This window comes from Xenopus laevis, chromosome 3S (assembly GCF_017654675.1).
Source record: "Xenopus laevis strain J_2021 chromosome 3S, Xenopus_laevis_v10.1, whole genome shotgun sequence".
NCBI classification, from domain to species: Eukaryota; Metazoa; Chordata; class Amphibia; order Anura; family Pipidae; genus Xenopus; species Xenopus laevis.
In genome coordinates this window covers 32,360,819-32,382,499 of record NC_054376.1, presented here as the reverse complement: position 1 = coordinate 32,382,499, position 21,681 = coordinate 32,360,819, and the positions used below count along the sequence as shown (strand labels likewise).

Sequence of the window (21,681 nt, the reverse complement as noted above, 5' to 3'; positions counted from 1 at the left end):
TTAGCTCAATCTACTGACCTCTTGAAAGATACATTATTTCTATGGGCATCCATTTCAATTGACAACATATTCCCCCAACAGAAATCCAGCCAAAAAAAATATTAACTATTGCGTAATTTGTGACATTATCAAAAACAGTTGTGTTGGGGAAATGTTTTTTGCAGACTTCTATGACTTTGTAAAAAGGTGGACAACCCCTTTAAATGACAACACAAAAAATAACCTTGAATTGCAATTTCCCATTCATTTTCAGAAGAGTTGAAACTGCAACTGGAGTAAACACATTGGATTTTTTTTTAAATATCAACTTGCTTGGCTGTCCATACAGAAGATATAAGGTACTGATTCAGTTCTTCCAGGCACAGTTGGCAGCTTATTTGCCTGTGAAAGAGACCTGCATGAAATATGGACTAGAAATAGACCAATCAGTAATTTCTAAAATTTAATTGGTGGGTGGATGAATCAAGCAAAGATCCACTCATTTGGCAACCTTGCCTAAATTATGCCTAAATTAAACAATTCACCATTTAGTATGTCACAGAATGTCAACTTGTCAGCTTTTCTTCATTATGCCTTCTACTGCCTCTCACATGGGGGTCACTGACCCTAGCAGCTCAGCTCTGTGAGACTACAACTTTATTTGTTACATATCTTTCTAGTCAAATCCTCTCATATTCATCTTCCAATCTGTCATTCAAACCACTGCCTGGTTGCCAAAAAAGAACCTAGTTACCAGCTATAAAATTACAAACTGTAGTGCTGCTGAACTAAAAAAAAACTGGAAAACCAACAACAAATTGACCACGATAAAAGGTAATAAAAAATGAAGTTCCCTTTTGAGATGCTTTTTTTCCAAAGATCACTAGTGATGGCCACCTTAGTACAGGCACGGGATCTCTTATCCAGAATGCCCGGGACCTGAAGTTTTCAAGATAAAGGAAATTTCTGGAATTTGGATCTTCATACTTTAAGTCTACTAGAAAATCATGTAAACATGAAATAAACTCAATAGGCTGGTTTTTCTTACAATAAGGTTTAATTCCATCTTAGTTGGGATCAAGTACAAGGTACTGTTTTAATATTACAGAGAAAAAGGAAATGATTTTTAAAAATTTGGATTATTTGGATAAAATAGAGTCTATAGGAGATGGCTTTTCCATAATTCAGAACTTTCTGATCCTATACAAATTGCTGCTTTGATTGAGGGAAGTTTAGCAGATGGGTGCAGAGTTCTGTGCATTGCTGATGTCAAGACAGATTCTGATAATAATATTGGCTTGCTCCCTAGTAAAGTTGATGTCAGCAGGCAAACTGGACTGGTCTCAGAACAGTACAGGACACAGAGCCCAAGCGTTTAGAGACAAAGGCAAGTCTACAACCACTAGAATTCATTCAATTGAATACACACAAACTAACAAAAAATAAATACAATGCTAGAAGTAGAACTGTTTTTGGAGGGAGGAGTTGTAAGTCACATAAACTTGCACCCAACCTGTAGTGGATGTGTGCCAGTTATTTAAATAGGTTTTATGTTGTTGAGATTTCAATTGTTTGTGTCCCTTCTCTAATCATGCCATGTACTGCCTGCATCCCTCGAAAAAAAAACTGCCATGTATTCATTTACAGATACAATAAAAAAACACTGGCAGAAAATAATTAAAGGCAAGAGCATTTGTGCCACTTAAATGAATTGTTCAGTATTAAAATAAAACTGCCAAAATAGATAGAAAATAAAAAATGTTTCTAATATAGTTAGTTAGGCAAAAATGTAATGTATAAAGGCTGGAGTTACTGGGTGTCTCACATAATAGCCAGAACACTACTTCCTGCTTTTCAGCTTTCTTGGTTTACACTGACTGGTTACCCTGGTTACCAGGCAGTAACCAATCAGAGACTTGAGGGGGCCCAAATGGGTCATATCTGTTGCTTTTGAATCTAAGCCGAATGCTGAGGATCAATTGCACTCCCTTCAAGTCGCTGACTAGCTCAGAGTTATAGAGCTGAATAGCAGGAAGTAGTGTTCTGGCTATTATGTTACACATCCAGTCACTCCAGCCTTTATACATGACATTTTTTAGTTAACTAACTATATTAGAAATATTTTTTATATTGCACAGCCCATCTATTTACCCAGTTTTTATTTTCACACTGAACTGTTCCTTTAATGTAATAATAATGCAATGTTTTTGACACTTGTTTGGGCATTAAAATAAGTAAGATACTATTTACACTAGCCACCTGCCAATATATTGCAGGCTGTAACCATGCCTTTTAATAAGCCTGCCTTATATGTTGGGGAAAAAAATCTAGAACTATGCAGTGCATATGGAGTCTGGCCAGGAGAGTTCAAGGAGAACTAAAACCCCAAATAATAAAAAACCCTACCCACTACCCTATATAGTCCCCCCTCCCTGCTTCCCCTCCCCCCAGCATTGGAGATAACCCCTAAAAGTGCCCCTAATTCTTTACTCATTCATTACGTATAGGTGCAGAGTAAGCGCAGAGGAGCTCATGGGTGCCATCTTCCGGCTCTTCTGTATTCTTCGGGAAGTGAACATCATATTGGCACATGCACAGTTGGAGCAGTCTTGATGTTCATAGCAACTGCACATGCGCCAATAGTGACAGAAATTGCCGAAGGGAAGGAAGAGGACCCGAAGAAATCCGTAGAGCAGGAAGATGGCGCCCATGAGCTCCTCTGCACCTATACGAAATTAATTAGGGGCACTTTCGGGGGTAATCACCTACCACCTAAGCGGGGAGGGGGGACTATGTAGGGTGGTGGGTAGGGGTTTTTATTATTTTTAGGGGGTTTTGTTCTCCTTTATAGAGACAAACTGCTGGCTTAAGCTGTATAGCAATAGCAATAGACAAGGCTGTATAGCAGTAGACAAAAGCAGGTATGCAGTGCCCGTTAAAGTCCAATGCTGCAACAGAGCTGGGACTCTCATTTAACAAAGTTGGGATATTAGATGCCACTCAACCTGTGCTATCTATATACATGGCTTCTAATTGTGAGTCTGACCCTGTAATCAATAAGGCAGGGTTCAACAACAATGGGTGCACTTGGGCAAGATGGATGCTATGCTGTACAGAACACTCTAAGTAAGGTGCAAACATTGATAAAAACCCAAGTCCATAATCATCAGAATATTTACTGGAGTGAATTCCTTCTACAGTAGGGTAGCACTGACCAAGCAAAGTAAAGTCTTTGGAGTTATAGAAATTTACTGAACTTTCATTCTCTGTTGATTGTGTTCTAGTATTACCTTTCCGGTTTCATTCAAGCAATAGTCATGGGGATATCACATACCGAGTGATTGTTATTGTTGATATAAGCACCTGTAGTCTCGCTAGTGATATAATTACCAGCAATGTCGTTACCAGGCTTTTATATCAAGCAATTATCTATTGTCAGATAGTCATCTGCTAAAATGTATTTTCCAGGTGGTGGAACAGGCGAGTCAGTCGCTTGCTTTGTTATAGTCCGTTTCTCTGGCAAGGGTTCAGGATACACATCTTCTGCTGAATAAAGGAGTGAATGGTGTTCCTAAAAGCTATACATATACACCTACATATGAATGCTCAAAAGCATAGCTTGACAATTCTCTTTATCATCAAGTATTTTGAAGGGAAAAAAATGCAGTGGTGTGCCCTGGATCTTCCCTACTGCCCCCTTTGCTCTCCTGAGTAATTAGCATTTTTTAATTGGTTTAGAATTGGTTAAGAATCCTTAACCCCACACGTCTTCAGAAGCGAAGAACACAATTTAAATGCAACCGACTTAAATGTTCTCAGTGGGAAACTGTGAAGTGGCATTTAGGCTCAATTGAAATGGATCCATTAATTAAACATCCGTGTTTTTAATCAACCAAGTCAAATGCTTCTTGAAACGACTTCAGACAATTTGTAAGAGAGAATATTATATCTCGGGATCTTTACAAGGAGGCATTATTTTATGTTGCTTGAGTTAACCCATTATAGGGGGATTTCAAGGGACCATACTGTTTGGCACGGTCAGTGAGCCCTACCAGCATTAGTCCGGCAATTGATACAGTGAAAAACATTTTTTATTTTTGGGCCATAGTGACTTCTGCTGCTTGATTGGCCAAAAATTCATTCATAAATTGTATCAGTTGTGTGATTGTTTAAAAGCCCTTGAATAGCTCTCTCTGCACCACTGCTTTCCCGGTAAACGATTAAAGGTGCAGATTCACTAAAGCGCGAAGTGGCCGTCGCTAGTGAATATTTGCTACAAATCTCATTGTCAGGGACATTGCCAATTCAGTAACAGGCGTAGACAACTTACTAGTAAACAAGACCGTCGCTAGCATTTGTTCGCACCCTATGGCCAGGCGACTTTTTCCTCAAATTCACCAAGATGCAAATTTTACTGAACGTTACCTCTTTAGCCAGAGTTTACTTCGTCACCTCAGACCAGGCGAACTGGTAAAACGAAGCTACATTTTCCTCAATCTTATTTCAGTGACATCATAACCTGTATGCCAGAAAAGGAATTAAAGTTGTAATATAAACGCAGGCGACTTTTCTTTTTTTAAAGCGGGATTGCCTTCAAAAGTGTAATGGAAACTGAAGTTTCTCACCCTCGTGTTGGCCATGGCGTCCAAGATGGCGACGGCGTCCAAGATGGCGACTCCTTCCTCCCCCATGTGGATCCTGCTGGTCCCTGTGTGATGACTTTGGCTGCCTCCCGCTCTCCGATTGGTCGCCGGCGACGGAACGGTCGCCGGCGTCAGAACGTTCGTCGGCGTCACGACGTTAGCGTCTTGACGCTGGCGTCAGCGTCATGACGTCATCGCGTCCAAATCTTGGCGCCAAAACTCGCCTATTTAAATCCCCTGGACATTGCTAACTTTGCCCAAGTATAGGTTAATCTTCGTGATTCCTGGGAGTTATATTATTGACTGATTTCTTGTGTACCAACCTTGCCTGTTATTCGGATTGACCCCTTGCTGCCTGGATTGAACCCTTTGCCTGTACCTCGACTATTCTTCTGCCTGATCCCTTTGTGCCACGAACTCGCTGACTACCTGCCTCCTCCTTGGTCCGCACTTCAACTGCGCCTTCGGGCCCTTACAAAAAGTCATAACTATTAAAAATCTATGTGTAAGCAATTTTTTAAAACTAATTTGAGGGGCATGCCACATTTTTTATAGGGTGGGCTCATGTCTAGGGCATTAGAGGATATTGTCTATCTTTGTTATGGCTCATTGGACATGTGTTTAAAAAAGTGGCCACTTCAAGCATTTGCACCAACATTACTATTGAAGTTATCCATACGACTTTTAGTCAGTATAATAATAGAATGGAAATAAATACAAAAATATGATTACATCCAACAAGTGCCAAGTCTTAAGAGACAAGATGAAGGAGAAAGTTTCTCTGTTAAGCAACAAAGGAAGACTTAGCCCAAAACAACAGTTTGAGGTCAGATCACTGTTGCTGTCTAAAAATTTATTTCAGGTGGTGACTTGGTTTTACCTGTCAGGAAAAAATAAAAATAAAAGAGGACCTGTGTAATTGCCAGTCACGGGCAAGGCTCTGGTGCCACAGTTCTTCACCACATTGTTCTCTTAATTTACTGCTCTAGGCCCAGAAAACAGTCTAAAGTCTTCTCAATTCTTGTAAACGGGCCTGGAGCACATTATCAGATGATGTATATTCTGGTACTACTGACAGCAGAGCTTGTGGTTACTATAGATATTACAATATATTCATCATCAATATATATTTATATAGCGCCATCAAGTTACGCAGTTCATCATATTGCATGCTATTATCCTTTCTAGTTAAGGCAGTTAAGTTTGAGAATATAGAAATTTCTCGTAAGAGCTCTTATGTCCGCCCAAGTGAACATGACTTTGAGGAAGACCTGAACTTGGCACAGAATTACATAATGGATTTATCCAATACAGCCTGATTTGTAAGCTAATGGAATGCAATGACAGAATAACGTGTTTGCTCTGATAGGGGGGAATCCAGCTGCCAATATTTACAAGAAAAATCTACCTAGCCTCCACAATGTTCTAACCCAATACCTAAAGCCTCTCAGAAGAGTCTTTATTCCACATATCTTAGGATTCATGTTTGCAGGAACAGAAAATGTTAGTTTTGTAAATAATGCTGATGGCTCGGAAAAAAAGTGTTAAACTTAGAATTGTGCTTCAAAAGAACATACAGATGGTCGTGTCTTTCCAATAACCAGTGAGTGATGCTGCCAGTATTGGACTAGGTTTCCTAGGGCCCATCAGAGACCTGACATCAAGGACCCACCTTCAGATCCATGAGAAGGAGACAAAGCCAAAATGTGATAGAGCTTATAATTGCTTATGATGGAAAAAAGGGCTAATGGTATTCTTTATAGCCTACGAGATACTGTCGTACCCTAGCAGGCTAGTCTAAACCTGGAATCTGACATCTTAATTGAACCTGCCTCAAATGATGAACTTATTCCATCTGAGTCTGCCCCATTTTGGATGTCTAAACTGAAAGCGTCTTTTTATTACTAAAATTACTTTATAGTATATTGTATGTTGCAATGCAATTACCTTACAAGTTGTGTAAATGACTCACATTAAAAGAAAAGTTCAGGGTAAAAATAAAAACTGGGTAAATAGGCTGTGCAAAATAAAAAAAAATGTTTCTTAAATAGTTAGTTAGCCAAAAATGTAATGTATAAAGGCTAGATTGACTGGGTGTGTAACATAATAGCCAGAACACTACTTCCTGCTTTTCAGCTCTCTAACCCCCTAAAAGTCAGCGACTTTAAAGGAATTGTTCAGTGTAAAAATAAAAACTGGGTAAATAGATAGGCTGTGCAAAATAAAAAGTGTTTCAAATATAGTTAGTTAGCCAAAAATGTAATCTATAAAGGCTGGAGTGATTTGATGTATAACATGTCAGTCAGAACACTACTTCCTGCTTTTCAGCTCTCTTGGTTTACACTGACTGGTTACCCTGGTTACCAGGCAGTAACCAATCAGAGACTTGAGGGGGGGCCACATGGGTCATATCTGTTGCTTTTGAATCTGAGCTGAATGCTGAGGATCAATTACAAACTCACTGAACAGAAATGTACCATGTGGCCCCCCTTCAAGTCGCTGACTAACTCAGAGTTATAGAGCTGAAAAGCAGGAAGTTGGATTCTGGCTGTTTTATTAGACATCTGTTCACTCCAGCCTTTATACATTACATATTTGGCTAACTAACTATATTAGAAAGATTTTTTATTTTGCACAGCCTATCTATTTACACAGTTTTTATTTTCACACTGAACAGTTCCTTTAAGGGGGTCCACATGGGACATAACTGTTCAGTGAGTTTGCAATTGCAAGCAGGTTATATTCAAAAGCAAACACTTATGACCCATGTGGCCCCTCTCATGTCTCTAATTGGTTACTGCCTGGTAACCAATCAGGGGAAACCAAGAGATCTGCAAAGCAGGAATTAGTGTTCTGGCTATTATGTTACACATCCAGTCACTTCAGCCTTTATACATTACATTTTTGGCTAACTAACAATATTAGAAACATTTTTTAATTTGCACAGCCTATCTATTTACCCAGTTTTTATTTTTATAATGAACAATTCCTTTAAGAAAATGAGGCAGATCACAACAAATGGTTCAAGTGCAACAATGCTCTAAAAACACAAGGAGAGAAAAAGAAAACAGGGGAAACACAAAGAGAAAATTAAGGTATTAAACAGAAGCAGATAAAGGAATAGCGAGAGAATGATATAAAGTATATGAAATAATCTTGGGTAATATAGAATATGATGGGGTTGTGCTATGTTATGACACACAATACACAGAAAAGGTGCTGTGTTTGCAGAAGCTGAATTGGCAGCCAAGAAAAGTCATATGCACAATTTAAATTTTGGGGTCCCTACAGGTCCCACGTAAATCTACGCATACTGGGCATCAAACTGTGCATTAGAAGGAAATACCAAAAAGGAAATAGCAAAATTGCTTTGCTTTAAAGTGGGTGAAAGAAGAATGTATTGGTGTAGGCTTTTTATAACAATGGGTGTGGCTTATGGCTGTGGGAGGGACTTGTTTTAGCACGCCGCATCCCCTTTTTTCACTCCAATTTAAGCACAGCGTATAACAGAGCCTATACCTGTAATAGAAAACATGTAACAATTTCAATGGAAAGGCAGAATGCATGGTAAAAAGGGGGAGAAAATTAAAAAAAGTAAAGTTGCTATCAAAATATAAAGAGGCAATTTAGATGAATTTCAGCTTATCCATATGCCATTAGCCTAGGGAATAGACTGTGTTATGCTTTGCCTACAAGACAAAAACTGAAGGCAGATGAAGACGAGGTTCTATTCACCCTGAAAACTCTGCTGTCTACTGCAGTCATTAGAGTAGGATGATACAATGGTATGAGTTGTTATACCCATGCACATTAAATTATCTTTGGATGCCTAATTGTGGATAAAAAGGCATATAACCATAACTCTTGTCATCTCTGTTATTTCATGTTCTCGCGTCTGAGGAGACTTGTTTATTTTCCGAAGCTCTCTCCCTCCTCCCCTTTACAAAATCCTGCCTTTGCCCCTGAGACTTCATGTAACAAAAATGCAGCAATTAATTATTCATTCATTGTAGTTATTCATTATGTGTCATAACAACATCTATGTCAAAAACGCATACAATCTCATTAGAAATGTACTTAATTCCGATACGGACGATATACAGGCATTCTACTGGGACACATGCCACAAGGCCACACAACTCCAAGCGTATGTGGCAAGCCAATACGTCACTCAAATTAATTTAAAATATGGAATTACTGCCGAAGAATTTGGCTGACAAGTCATCACTAAAAAAGTGCTGCTAATAAATTAACCGTTGAGCATCTGGAATACACAACAAAGTCATTAATCTGTAATGTCAGCTTTAATTCACTGGGAAATCAGTTACTTTTCTTGTTTGTGAGATTGCAACAAATAGTTGTTTTCTACGGCACATTGAGTGGTCCTTATATACTTATATATGGGCAACCTTAAAGGGGTTGTTCACCTTTGAGTTAAGTTTACGGGGCAGAGTTAACAAGGGTCGAGGTGAATTTTCGAATGAAAAAAAATCTAATTTCGAGCTATTTTTTGTGTACTTCGACTAGGTAATAGTCCAAATTTGATTCGAATAAAATTCGAAAATCGTATGTACTGTCTCTTTAAAGATTCGACTTGCCATCTAAAACCTGCCGAATTGCTGTTTTAGCCTATGGGGGACCTCCTAGAACCTATTTGGAGTCAATTGGTGGAAAAATCTAAGGGTTTTTTTTGGGAAAAACTTTGAATTGAATTAGATCGAATGCGCTATTGCTTCAATTCGAATTCGGCCGAATACGGACCTATTCGATCAAAAATGGACCTATTCGACCAAAAAAAACAACAACTTTGACTTCATTTCGGTTAGTCTTTTTGATCCTTGATAAATATGCCCCTTAGTATGATGATGTACTAAATAAAAGAAGATTAGGAGTATACGGGAGTTATTTTGGTGGGTTATAAAGTTATTTTACTGTATAGATATGGGACCTGTTATAATGAATGCTCGGGACCTGGGGTTTTCCAGATAAAAGATCTTTCTGTAATTTGGATCTTTATATCTTAAGTCTACTAAAAACTAATGTAAACATTAAATAAACCCAATAGGCTGGTTTTGCCTCCAGTAAGGATTAATTATATCTTAGTTGGGATCAAGTACAGGCTACTGTTTTCTTATAATATAAAAAAAGGAAATCATTTTTGATAATATGGATTATTTGGATAAAATGAAGTCTATGGGAGACAACCTTTCTGTAATTAGGAAGGATAACGGATTTCTGGATAACGGATCCAATACCTGTTCTTTATGTATATAGCACAATGTCATGCACATGCAGAACTTTACAGAGATTGCTCATTGTCACTTCCTGCCCCGCCAGATCTTACGATCTATTGTCCCTAACACATTCACTATACTGTAGAAACTGCTGACACATCCAGCCTACAGTATTCAGTTATCAATACTGCCCCACAACCCACTCTCAAAATAATATCCAGCCACTCAGGGGATTATAGCTGCCAACACATGAATGTCATTTTTATATACAGGTATTATCCAGAAAGCTCTGAATTACGAAAAGGCTGTCTCACATAGACTCCATTATAATCCAATTTTTTTTTTAAATTATTACCTTTTCCTCTTTAATAATAAAACAGTACCTTGTATTTGTTCCAAGCTAAGATATAAGTAATGCTTATTGGAAGAAAAAAACAGCTTATTGTGTTTTTTTAATGTTTACATGATTTTTTTGTAGACTTAAGGTATGAAGATCCAAATTGCAGAAAGATCTGATATCTGGAAAACCCCAGCTTTCTGTATAAGAGGCCCCATACCATTAATATATTTGACTGTAGCAAAGCCTGGTATGGGAAATGAATGAGGAAGTCTCTATTCACCCTATTATTAGCCAAGAAGAAGCTGTCCAAGGTGCTGGATAGTTCCTCATCTCAAATAAAACTGGAGGGGAAGGAATCACAAAATACTGACCTTTCCCACTCAGGAGATTATAGCTGCCAACATATGAATGTCATTTTTATATACATGTATTATCCAGAAAGCTCTGAAGACTCCATTATAATCCAAATTTTTAAAAATGAAAAAACAGCTTGTGTTTATTTAATGTTTACATGATTTTCTAGTAGACTTAAGGTATAAAGATCCAAATTGCGGAAAGATCTGTTATCTGGAAAACCCCAGCTTTCTGCCGCATACCTGTAATATATTGACTGTGGCAAAGCCTGGCATGGGAAATGAATTCCCCTCTATTATTAGCTAAGAAGAAGCTGTCCAAGGTGCTGGATAGTTCCTCATCTCAAATAAAACTGGAGGGGAAGGAATCACAAAATACTGACCTTTGCCACTCAGGAGATTATAGCTGCCAACATATGAATGTCATTTTTATATACATGTATTATCCAGAAAGCTCTGAATTACGAAAGGCTGTGTCACATAGACTCCATTATAATCCAAATTTTTAAAAATGAAAAAACAGCTTATTGTGTTTATTTAATGTTTACATGATTTTCTAGTAGACTTAAGGTATGAAGATCCAAATTGCGGAAAGATCTGTTATCTGGAAAACCCCAGCTTTCTGTATAACAGGTCCCATACCTGTAATATATTTGACTGTGGCAAAGCCTGGTATGGGAAATGAATGAGGAAGTCTCTATTCCCCCTATTATTAACTAAGAAGAAGCTGTCCAAGGTGCTGGATAGTTCCCCATCTCAAATAAAACTGGAGGGGAAGGAATCACAAAATACTGACCTTTCTAGGGATGCACCAAATCCACTATTTTGGATTCGGCCGAACCCCAGAAACCTTTGTGAAAGATTCGGCCGAATACCGAACCGAATCCTAATTTGCATATTCAAATTAGGGATGGGAAGGGGGAAACATTTTTAACTTCCTTGTTTTGTGACAAAAAGTCACATGATTTCCCTCCCTGACCCTAATTTGCATATGTAAATTAGGATTCAGATTCGACCGGGCAGAAGGATCCGGCCGAATTCGAATCCTGCTGAAAAAGACCGAATCCTGGATTCGATGCATCCCTAGACCTTTCCCAACCATTTTTCTCATCAACATGGATGTAAATAATCTGTTTTCAAGCACAAATACAGTAAAATACAATTTAAAGAGAAAAAAAATCACTTCTCTTTTCAGACTGTAGTTTCCATACAGTATAACACTGAAAACATTAAGGGGGTTATTTATCAAAATCCGAATTTCTCAGATTTGTTAATTAAAATAAGTGCGACCAAATTAGAATCCACGACTTGATCTTATTTATTATTTAAAAAAACTCAATTCAATCGGTTCGGGTAAAAACTCGATAATATCGAGCGAAAACCTGTAAGTTTTTTCCCCGAATCGCTTGATTTTTCAGTTTTTTTCCCTAAAAAGCCCACATTTTTGGTAGGTTTTTCGGGCTAATTCCAGTGCAGACCACAGGAACTTCAAAATTGGATAGGGACCTCTGCCACTGACTTGTACACAACCTCTGCAGGTCTAAGATGGCGGATTTTCGGATTCTAGCTTTTTTGTGCATCAGGCTTTAATAAATCTAAAGAAATTAGCATTTTTCCCCAAAAAGCCTGAGTTTAGTAAACAACATCCTTAATATATTTAATCTCTCTACAGGTTCCCATGGGTTTCAATATTTTTATGGGATCCCTGCTAATAATATCTGTTGAAACACTATGTTATTATACCTTTAAAACACATTGTGGTTCAGAGAGGTTTTTTTTAAAAGAAACAAAAACAAAACCAATAACAGACAAAATGTACATGTACCTGTATATGCAAGTACATAAATTCAATTATTTTCAAACAAGACTTTGCATATTTTCGTGCAAGTAACAACCAACTTGCCAAATGTCCAACCACTAACAACAGAACCCGGTATGAATTGTTCAGACAGGTAATAAAATGGCGGAAATGAAAGAAGCATATTTATTGGCTTTACAAGGCACAAATGAGAGATGGCAGGAGCAGGAGAATTCCCTGTTCAGGGCACATAGAAAAAGCAGCTCTATACAACAGTGAGCCTTTGACTGATAATGACAAAGGTTGCAGCGCAAACTGGAACCAATCTGTTTACCAGCGTATGTTTAGGAAATCAATTGACAAAACAGTAATAAATAAAATACAGTCACACCACATATAGGCAATACAACCATAGGAAAGCGATGTACAAAACAAAAGGGGAAACAAAAGGATAGAGGATGTAAAACAGCCCTTACACAGTAGTACATTACTATATATTGATTTTCACTGTAGTGCACATTAAAGAGTCAAACTTTCAGAACACATAGAAAAAAGGGAGTGAGCTGGTATAGTGAGGACCACAATGATAGTAATATTTATTAGATCGCTACAAACTTCAGAGTTTTTAAGCTTGCCAGAAATGGGCCAGGATTCAAGCTACTGATTGATCAACTTTATATTTTACACCGATCCCTAACATGAATGGCTAAATTGCACAGATTGCCAAACTAAAGTTAGGATTAGCCCTGGAGTATATACATACTCAGAGTGTAAGCTCTGCTGGGGGCAAAGACTAATGTGAATTAACGAACCATCCTACTCGCACCCTTGTTTTAGTACACTTTATTGTGAGAGCCAAATATAAAAACTGTTTGAAGTAATAAAACTCAAAACCTTTAATACTAAAACTAAAGCCCAAAAGGAAACGGCAGAAAGCAGCAACGGGCGGCTAAAACTAAGTAAGCTTTATCAAAAAGGTCTATACAAATACACCAGTAAACCCTCAAAGTAATGCAGCTGCTCTGTCAAAAAAAAACCACAGCATTTCTATCCTTCTATTGTGTACACATGGGCTTCTGTATCAGACTTCCTGTTTTCATCTTAACCAGGGCTTGGGCTTGAGCATGCTCAGTTTGCTCCTCTCTCCCCTCCCTTTCCCCCCTCCCTCCTCCACTCCCTGCTGTAATCTGAGCTATGAGTGAGCAGTGAGAGACTCAGGCAGAAAGTGATATCACACCAAGCTAATATGGCAGCTACTATCCTAAACCACCAAATAAGAGTTTCTGGAACTGTTTACTCTGGTATGGTAAATCATTCTACAGTAAAAATATAGTTTTCTAGCTTGCATTATTGCGGCTAATCTTTTGGCAGTAATCTGCCTCAGTAGCTTTCCTTCTTAAATTAACTTTTAGTATGATGTAGATCGTGAGCAACATGTTGCTCCCCAACCCCTTGGATGTTGCTCCCAGTGGCCCCAAAGCAGGTGCTTATTTTTGAATTCCAGGCTTGGAGGCAAGTTTTGGTTGCATATAAACCATATTTACTGCCAAACAGAGCCTCCTGTAGTCTGCCAGTCCACATAGGGGCTACCAATAGGCAATCACAACCCTTTCTTGGCACCACCCAGGAACATTTTTCATGCTTGTGTTCAGTGTCGGACTGGCCCACCAGGATACCAGGAAAACTCCCGGTGGGCCTAGGTGTCAGTAGGCCCTCCTGCTTCTAAACATTTAGCTTATTTCATGCCCATTCCCTATTTATATGAGAATAAAGAGGCTAAATAGATGGAATAATAGGTTATAGTATGTAAAGAAAAGAGAATATAGATTGAGTGAGGAGAGGAAGAAAATAATACTTAGAGTGGGCCCCTGCTCTAAAGGTTTTTGTGTGGTCCCCTGGTCAAAATGTTTTTTAAATCTGAATGTTGCTTATGGGTGAAAAAGTTTGGGGACCCCTGATGCAGAGAGTGATATTCTGAGACAATTTGTAACTGGTTTTCATTGTTTGTAGTTTTTGAGTTATTTAGCTTTTTATTCAGCAGCTCTGCAGTTTGCAATTTCAGAAATCTGGTTGCTATGGTCCAAATTATTCTAGCAACACATGCACTGATTTGAATAAGAGACTGGAATATGAATAACAGAGGCCTGAATAGAAAAGGAGTAATAAAAAGTAGCAATAACAATACATTTATAGCCTTACAGAGCATTTGCTTTTTCGATGGGATCGGTGACCAGGGTTGCCACTTTTTCTGGAAAAAAATACTGGCTTAAATATATATATATATATATATATATATATATATATATATATATACATTTATCTTTTTTCCCTATTAATAATAGGGATCCGCAGAATCCACTATTTTTGATTCGGCCAAACCCCCGAATCCTTTGTGAAAGATTCGGCCGAATACCGAACCGAATCCTAATTGGCATATGCATATGCAAATTAGGGCTGGGAAGGGGAGAACATTTTTAACTTCTTCATTTTGAGACAAAAGGTCATGTGATTTCCCTCCCCGCCATAATTTGCATATGCAAATTAGGATTTGGTTTGGCCGGGCATCAGCAAATCCTGCTGAAAAAGGCAGAATCCTGGATTCGGTGCATCCCTAATTAATAACACTGGGATCAACCATCATTTTTACCGGCCAGGTGCAACCCTATCAGTGACCCCCATTTGAAAGCTGAAAAGAGTCAGAAGGAAAAAAAAGACGAAAATGTAGACTAATTGCAAAGTTGCTGGGAATATGATATTCTATAACATACAGTAGTAAAAGTGACCTCAAATGTAAACCACTCCTTTAAAAGCAGCCAGAAACTTGTGTTCCTCTAAACTAGGGATGCACCGAATCCACTATTTTGGATTCGGCCGAACCCCCGAATCCATCTCGAAAGATTCTGCCGAATACCGAACCGAATCCTAATTTGCATATGTAAATTAGGGGCGGGAAAGGGAAAACACTTTTTACTTCCTTGTTTTGTGACAAAACGTTGCGCGATTTCCCTCCCGCACCTAATTTGCATATGCAAATTATAATTCGGTTCGGCTGGGCAGAAGGATTCGGCCGAATCTGAATCCTGCTTAAAGGAGACGAATCCTGGATTCAGTCCATTTTTACTCTAAACTGACTGGATCACACACTCAGCAGACAAACCTCATACAATCTAGAGAGCAGCCCTGCACTGGCCAACATGCCCACTGAGGCCCTTCCCTAACAATCACGTTAATATTAGACTCCTCCTGATGTAATGGCTGCCAGCTCCTAGCAACTCCCCACCCAGACGTCCATTCCCAACAGATGATGGGCGATACCATCTGAAGGGTTACTGGCAGGGGCAAGAGCTTTCCCACTCTGTTCCTGTGTATAGTTGCTTCTAGCATTTCCTGCACGGGATGGGCCCCTCCACAGGCAGAGATGGGCTTCCCTCCCTTTGGTTATACTCCATAACAATACTATAATAATGACTCTGGGCTGCGTGAAGCCACGCCTCCCCGGGAATATTCTTTATTAGAGCATCTCATTCCCCTAGTGGAGCCCCGCCCAGCAAGCTCCCAAACATGAAACAACACAGCTGCGTCGCTAAAGCCTCCCGCCCCAACTACAGTAACCGGCACCTACCGAGAATAAAGTGGAGTAGAAGGACAAAGAGAATTTGCTGTAGTAATACGTTCGTAGGGAGACTTTCCAGTCGTCATGGTCAGCCATGTCTGTGACGCAAACAGGGAGCTTTGTGCCGTTACAGGGTCACTGAGGCAGCTGCATCCGACTCATTGTGTCATTACAGGCTGCAGCACTTCCGTGTAGGAGAAAGAGAGGACCAGCGAGAGGCGGGGCTTTGCTTCTTAACCCTTTGTGCGGCAACTGCAGGCAGCAAATACTGTGTAATTAAATAGACATGGGAATACACAGCTACATAAAAAATAATTGGTGACCAGGGCCCCCTATAAGTTAAAAAAGTTACAAGTTAAAAAAAAAAAAAATCGGGGCCCCAAAGAATATTTTTTTTTAAAAAAAACATAGGTGGCAGGGGTCTATAGAATATTGAAATAATACATTGGTGGCCAAGGGATTAAAAAAACCACAAATTGGTGTTCAGTAGAATTGAACTTGTGGCTTCAGGACTTCAACTTCGCCTCCTTTCGTGGCTTTGCGTCTTTTCACCACTTTGGGGCTTCAGTAGTTCGACTTTTCGGATTTTGACAGTTTGGGACTTTGGAAATTGCCGCAGGTTTCGGCACTGTCAAGTGGGGCCGGCTCTTTCGAAAGTGTAGCACTGCCAGGGCCCCCCTTCAGCCCCTGTCCCCCCCCCTGATGGCAGCCCTACCTATAGTAGCAGTTGAGATAATAGTCTCTGGGAAGGGGGGATAGCAGGTATAGTAGGGAAAGATGGTGCCTATAGTGGGATAATAGTCTCTGGGAAGGGACTGTGGTTGTGGGATAGCAGGTATAGTAGGGAGAGATGGTGTCTATAGTAACAGTGGGATAATAGTCTCTGGGAAGGGACTGTGGTTGTGGGATAGCAGGTATAGTAGCGAGAGATGGTGCCTATAGTAACAGTGGGATAATAGTCTCTGGGAAGGGACTGTGGTTGTGGGATAGCAGGTATAGTAGCGAGAGATGGTGTCTATAGTAACAGTGGGATAATAGTCTCTGGGAAGGGACTGTGGTTGTGGGATAGCAGGTATAGTAGGGAGAAATGGTGTCTATAGTAACAGTGGGATAATAGTCTCTGGGAAGGGACTGTGGTTGTGGGATAGCAGGTATAGTAGGGAGAGATGGTGCCTATAGTAACAGTGGGATAATAGTCTCTGGGAAGGGAGTGTGACTGTGGGATAGCAGGTATAGTAGGGAGAGATGGTGCCTATAGTAACAGTGGGATAATAGTCTCTGGGAAGGGACTGTGGTTGTGGGATATCAGGTATAGTAGGGAGAGATGGTGCCTATAGTAACAGTGGGATAATAGTCTCTGGGAAGGGACTGTGGTTGTGGGATAGCAGGTATAGTAGGGAGAGATGGTGCCTATAGTAACAGTGGGATAATAGTCTCTGGGAAGGGAGTGTGACTGTGGGATAGCAGGTATAGTAGGGAGAGATGGTGCCTATAGTAACAGTGGGATAATAGTCTCTGGGAAGGGACTGTGGTTGTGGGATATCAGGTATAGTAGGGAGAGATGGTGCCTATAGTAACAGTGGGATAATAGTCTCTGGGAAGGGACTGTGGTTGTGGGATAGCAGGTATAGTAGGGAGAGATGGTGCCTATAGTAACAGTGGGATAATAGTCTCTGAGAAGGGAGTGTGACTGTGGGATAGCAGGTATAGTAGGGAGAGAAAGTGCCTATAGTAACAGTAGGATAATAGTCTCTGGGAAGGGAGTGTGGTTGTTGGATAGCAGGTATAGTAGGGAGAGATGGTGCCTATAGTAGCAGTGGGATAATAGTCTCTAGGAAGGGACTGTGGCTGTGGGATAGTAGGGATAGTAGGGAGAGATGGTGCCTATAGTTAGCAGTGGGATAATAGTCTCTGGGAAGGGACTGTTGCTGTTGGATAGCAGGTATAGTAGGGAGAGATGGTGCCTATAGTAGCAGTGGGATAATAGTCTGTAGGAAGGGACTGTGGCTGTGGGATAGCAGGTATAGTAGGGAGAGATGGTGCCTATAGTAACAGTGGGATAATAATCCCTGGGAAGGGACTCAGGCTGTGGGATAACAGGTATAGAGATGGCAACCTTGGCTGCCTAGCAAGAAGGAAATGTAACAGCAGCGGACAGCACCCATTTAATTTTGTTTGCAATGGCAGCAGCAGCAACTCTAGGTGCAGCACTCCCATGTAGGAGAAAGTAATGAGATAGGGGATGGAGCTCACTTTCATAACCCTTTGTGTAGGCAGTGGGACAGTGACACTTTTTTTTGTTTTCTGTGACTCCCCAACCCTGCTTATGCGTATAAAAAGAATGATGACCCTTAAAGCAATAATAACGCAACAAAATACTTACAAACTATTATTATACACCAACATTTACCTATAGGACATGTTGATGTTTTTGGCTGATAAGTCTGCTTTTGTAAGTAATTGTTACTTGAAGTTCCTGATACTGACTGTTTTGCCAACCTGACTGTCCCTTCTAATGCTAATGGACTACTGCTGCACAAATATGGCAGCACTCTCATAGAGGATCATGGGGGATCAGATAGGTAATGTAAAAGTGTTGGGCAAATATTTTTGGGCAAATTATAAATAGCATGCAAAGACAACGTTATGATAGATATATAAAAAGGTTTACTTTCTGGTTTCAGTATCTCTTCAAGCACTGTGTAATCAGAACCCCACACCCAATTAATTTTAGAGTCCCACCATATCTATAGCATGTGTTGAAACTGCTTGTGTTCCACTGGGCCCACCTAGAAGACCCCCAATATCTGATTCTTCTATAATTGCAACTCTGTATAATATTTGCTTCCTATTACAAACCCAACACGTTTGTGTCACCTCTAAACGAAAACGAATACTTCTTTTGGAACAAAATAAAATAGGTGATGGACATCATTAAATATTTAATCACAATAATAATTAGCATCTTATGAGGTGTGAATTTTACACGTGTTACATAGTGATGTGGCACCCAGCCAAATCAGATGGCTAATTGTTTTCCAACCCACACAATAACAGCCATCTGGCATGGGAACAGCAATAGAAATGTGTATGAAGAGAGGCGTGGCCAACCGGCGCATGGAGTAGGCAGCACAAAAGCGGAGCTCCGGGACATCACCCTGTTATTTCCCCTGCACTCACCGACTGGACCGCTCACCCTGCAATATTCGGTCGGGTAAGATCCGCCCCTACACCGACGGCAAGAAAATGCCGAAAAATAAGCCGGCGCAAACACGCGGCAAGGGACCCGACCTACAGTGCGGACCTTCCCAAAATGGCGGCCCCGCTCCTGCAATGCCAGAAAGAGACACGGGCGAAGAAACCGGCAACCCCCGCATGAATAAGGTGAGCGCCTCAGCAGCTCAGGCCCTGGGGAGGTTTGCTCGCTACCCACTCGGGGAAACTAACCAGGGAGGGGAAAAACAAGCTGAAGCCATGACTCTTAACACTGAAGGCCCCACAGAGAGTAACCCCTCCCCCCTACCAATACAACTGAAAACCCTGAACCGACTCTAGGGGAAATACTGCAAATACTACATATGAACCATGCCACAGTACTTAACAGGCTGGATGCTATTAAACTGGATTTTAATATTATGAAACAAGATGTACAAAAGCTGAGAGAGCGCACACAAGAAACAGAAAGACGCATCTCTGACCTAGAGGACACCACACAACCTCTGCAAACTACCATGAGGGAGCACTCACGAGAAATTGCCGCCCTACAAGCTAAAACAGACGACCTGGAAAATAGATTGCGGCGCAATAATATTAGAGTGGTGGGCATACCTGAAAGAGCAGAGGGAAGACAAGTGGAACTCTTCCTAGAAAACTGGCTGATGCAAACATTTGGGAAAGACACATTTTCACGGAACTTTGTGTTAGAACGGGCCCACAGAGTCCCAAGCAAAGCCCCACCACCAGGTGCCCGTCCTCGCCCAGTCATAGCCCGTTTACTCAATTACAGAGATAGGGACAAAATACTGCAAGCTGCCAGAACCCTGGGATCTATACAATTCGAAAACCAGAGAGTGTCCATTTTCCCAGACTTCTCTATGGAAGTTCGTAACCAAAGACTCAAGTTTACAGCAATAAAAGAAAAACTCAGGAAACTACAACTCCCATACTCTATGTCCTTTCCGGCAAGATTGCGTATAGTGAAAGATGACAGAGCTTATTTCTTCACATCACCGGAGGAGACACAAAAATGGCTGGAGTCTGCTAACCCACCGCCCTCCCCCCCAAAGGAGCCACGAGTTTCCGACCACACAGCCTCAGGAACCTGAATAGGCATATATTGGAAACACCCATCATCACCCTTTAAAGGCCCAACATGGCCTCCCGGAAGACTGCTGCATAAGAAGTTCATCTAATCCAAACTCCTAACCGGAACTTTGGAATCAAGGAACTGGAAACAGTACTCTTTGATTCTCACCCCTCCTAAAAGTTTTACCATGTTTTATTGTTACAGGGAAAAAACCTGCTCAAGTTGGGGATGGGCGGGTAGGGTGGGCTGGGCCTCAGAAATTCTTATGGAAACGTGTGCATGCTCTGCTGTTTTTTCTCCCTTTCTTCCCTAACCAGATCTTTACCCGCAAGAAGCCGGAACACTAGCTCTAACCAACAGGACTACTCTACAGACTTGATCGACATCAGGACATCCTCTCTACCCATCACCTCGCCAGAAGATCATGGCTGAGGTAAAAGTACTATCTTGGAATGTAAGAGGTTTGGGTAACCCCATAAAAAGAAACCTGGTGTTTAAGCAGATAAGAAGGATCAAACCGCACTTGATTCTGCTCCAGGAAACACACCTGGATGGAAACAAATTGAGATCATTGCAAAAACCATGGCTGGGAGCTTATTTTCACTCCACATACTCCACTTATGCCAGAGGAGTATCTATTCTTGTATCTAAACAATGCTCTTTCACCCTTACCAGAACTATCACTGACTCTGAAGGTAGATTCGTAATATTGTTATGTTCTTTGCATGGGAAAAGTTATATCATAGCTAATCTGTATTCACCTCCTCCCTTCACGGGGGCCTTGTTAACTATGCTGATGAACAAAATTCTAACTTTACCCCTACACCCAATTATAATCCTAGGAGACTTTAATGCTGTAATGTCTGAACAGGAAGACAGACTTCACCCAAGAGTTATTTCCTCCTCAACCCTTCTAAATTGGGCCTCCACCTTTGGCCTTAGTGACCTGTGGAGAAAAAAACATCCAGATGTTAAGAAATATACATGTTTTTCGGCTTCCCACAATACTATGTCCCGTATAGATCTAGCCCTGGGCTCCTCAGAAATCCTTTCTCAACTGACCAAAATTGAAATTCTACCAGGAGGTATATCTGACCATTCACCCCTTTTACTAACGATAGAAGTGAACCCCAGGGCTACGGACAGAATATGGCGTCTTAACAGTTTTTGGGTACAACAGGCTAGCATAACTGAACCTATAGAGGAGGATCTCAAAGCCCATATAGAAATAAACCTACATTCGACCACCCCCCAAAATATGTGGGATGCATTGAAGGCCTACACTAGAGGTGCATTTATCCAACATATCAAGAGTTTTAATAATAATGCTCGGAGGAAAATTGCCAACTTAGAATCCCTAATGACTCAGGCAGAGAAAGAGTTTTGCCAAAGTCCCAACCCTCAAACTAAACTGA

The 21,681-nt window shown here is 40.5% G+C and overlaps 1 protein-coding gene across 1 annotated transcript in view; it reads right to left on the bottom strand.

The window, feature by feature from the left end:
• Positions 1–16,283, bottom strand: part of LOC108712776 (tetraspanin-15) — an 89,439-nt gene extending 73,156 nt beyond the window's left edge. The window contains exon 1 of the mRNA XM_018255193.2: positions 15,970–16,283. Within this exon, the coding sequence (XP_018110682.1) occupies positions 15,970–16,056 (87 nt within the window). The 5' untranslated portion in view covers positions 16,057–16,283. The remainder of the gene's footprint in view (positions 1–15,969) is intronic.
• Between the last annotated feature and the right edge of the window lie 5,398 nt (positions 16,284–21,681).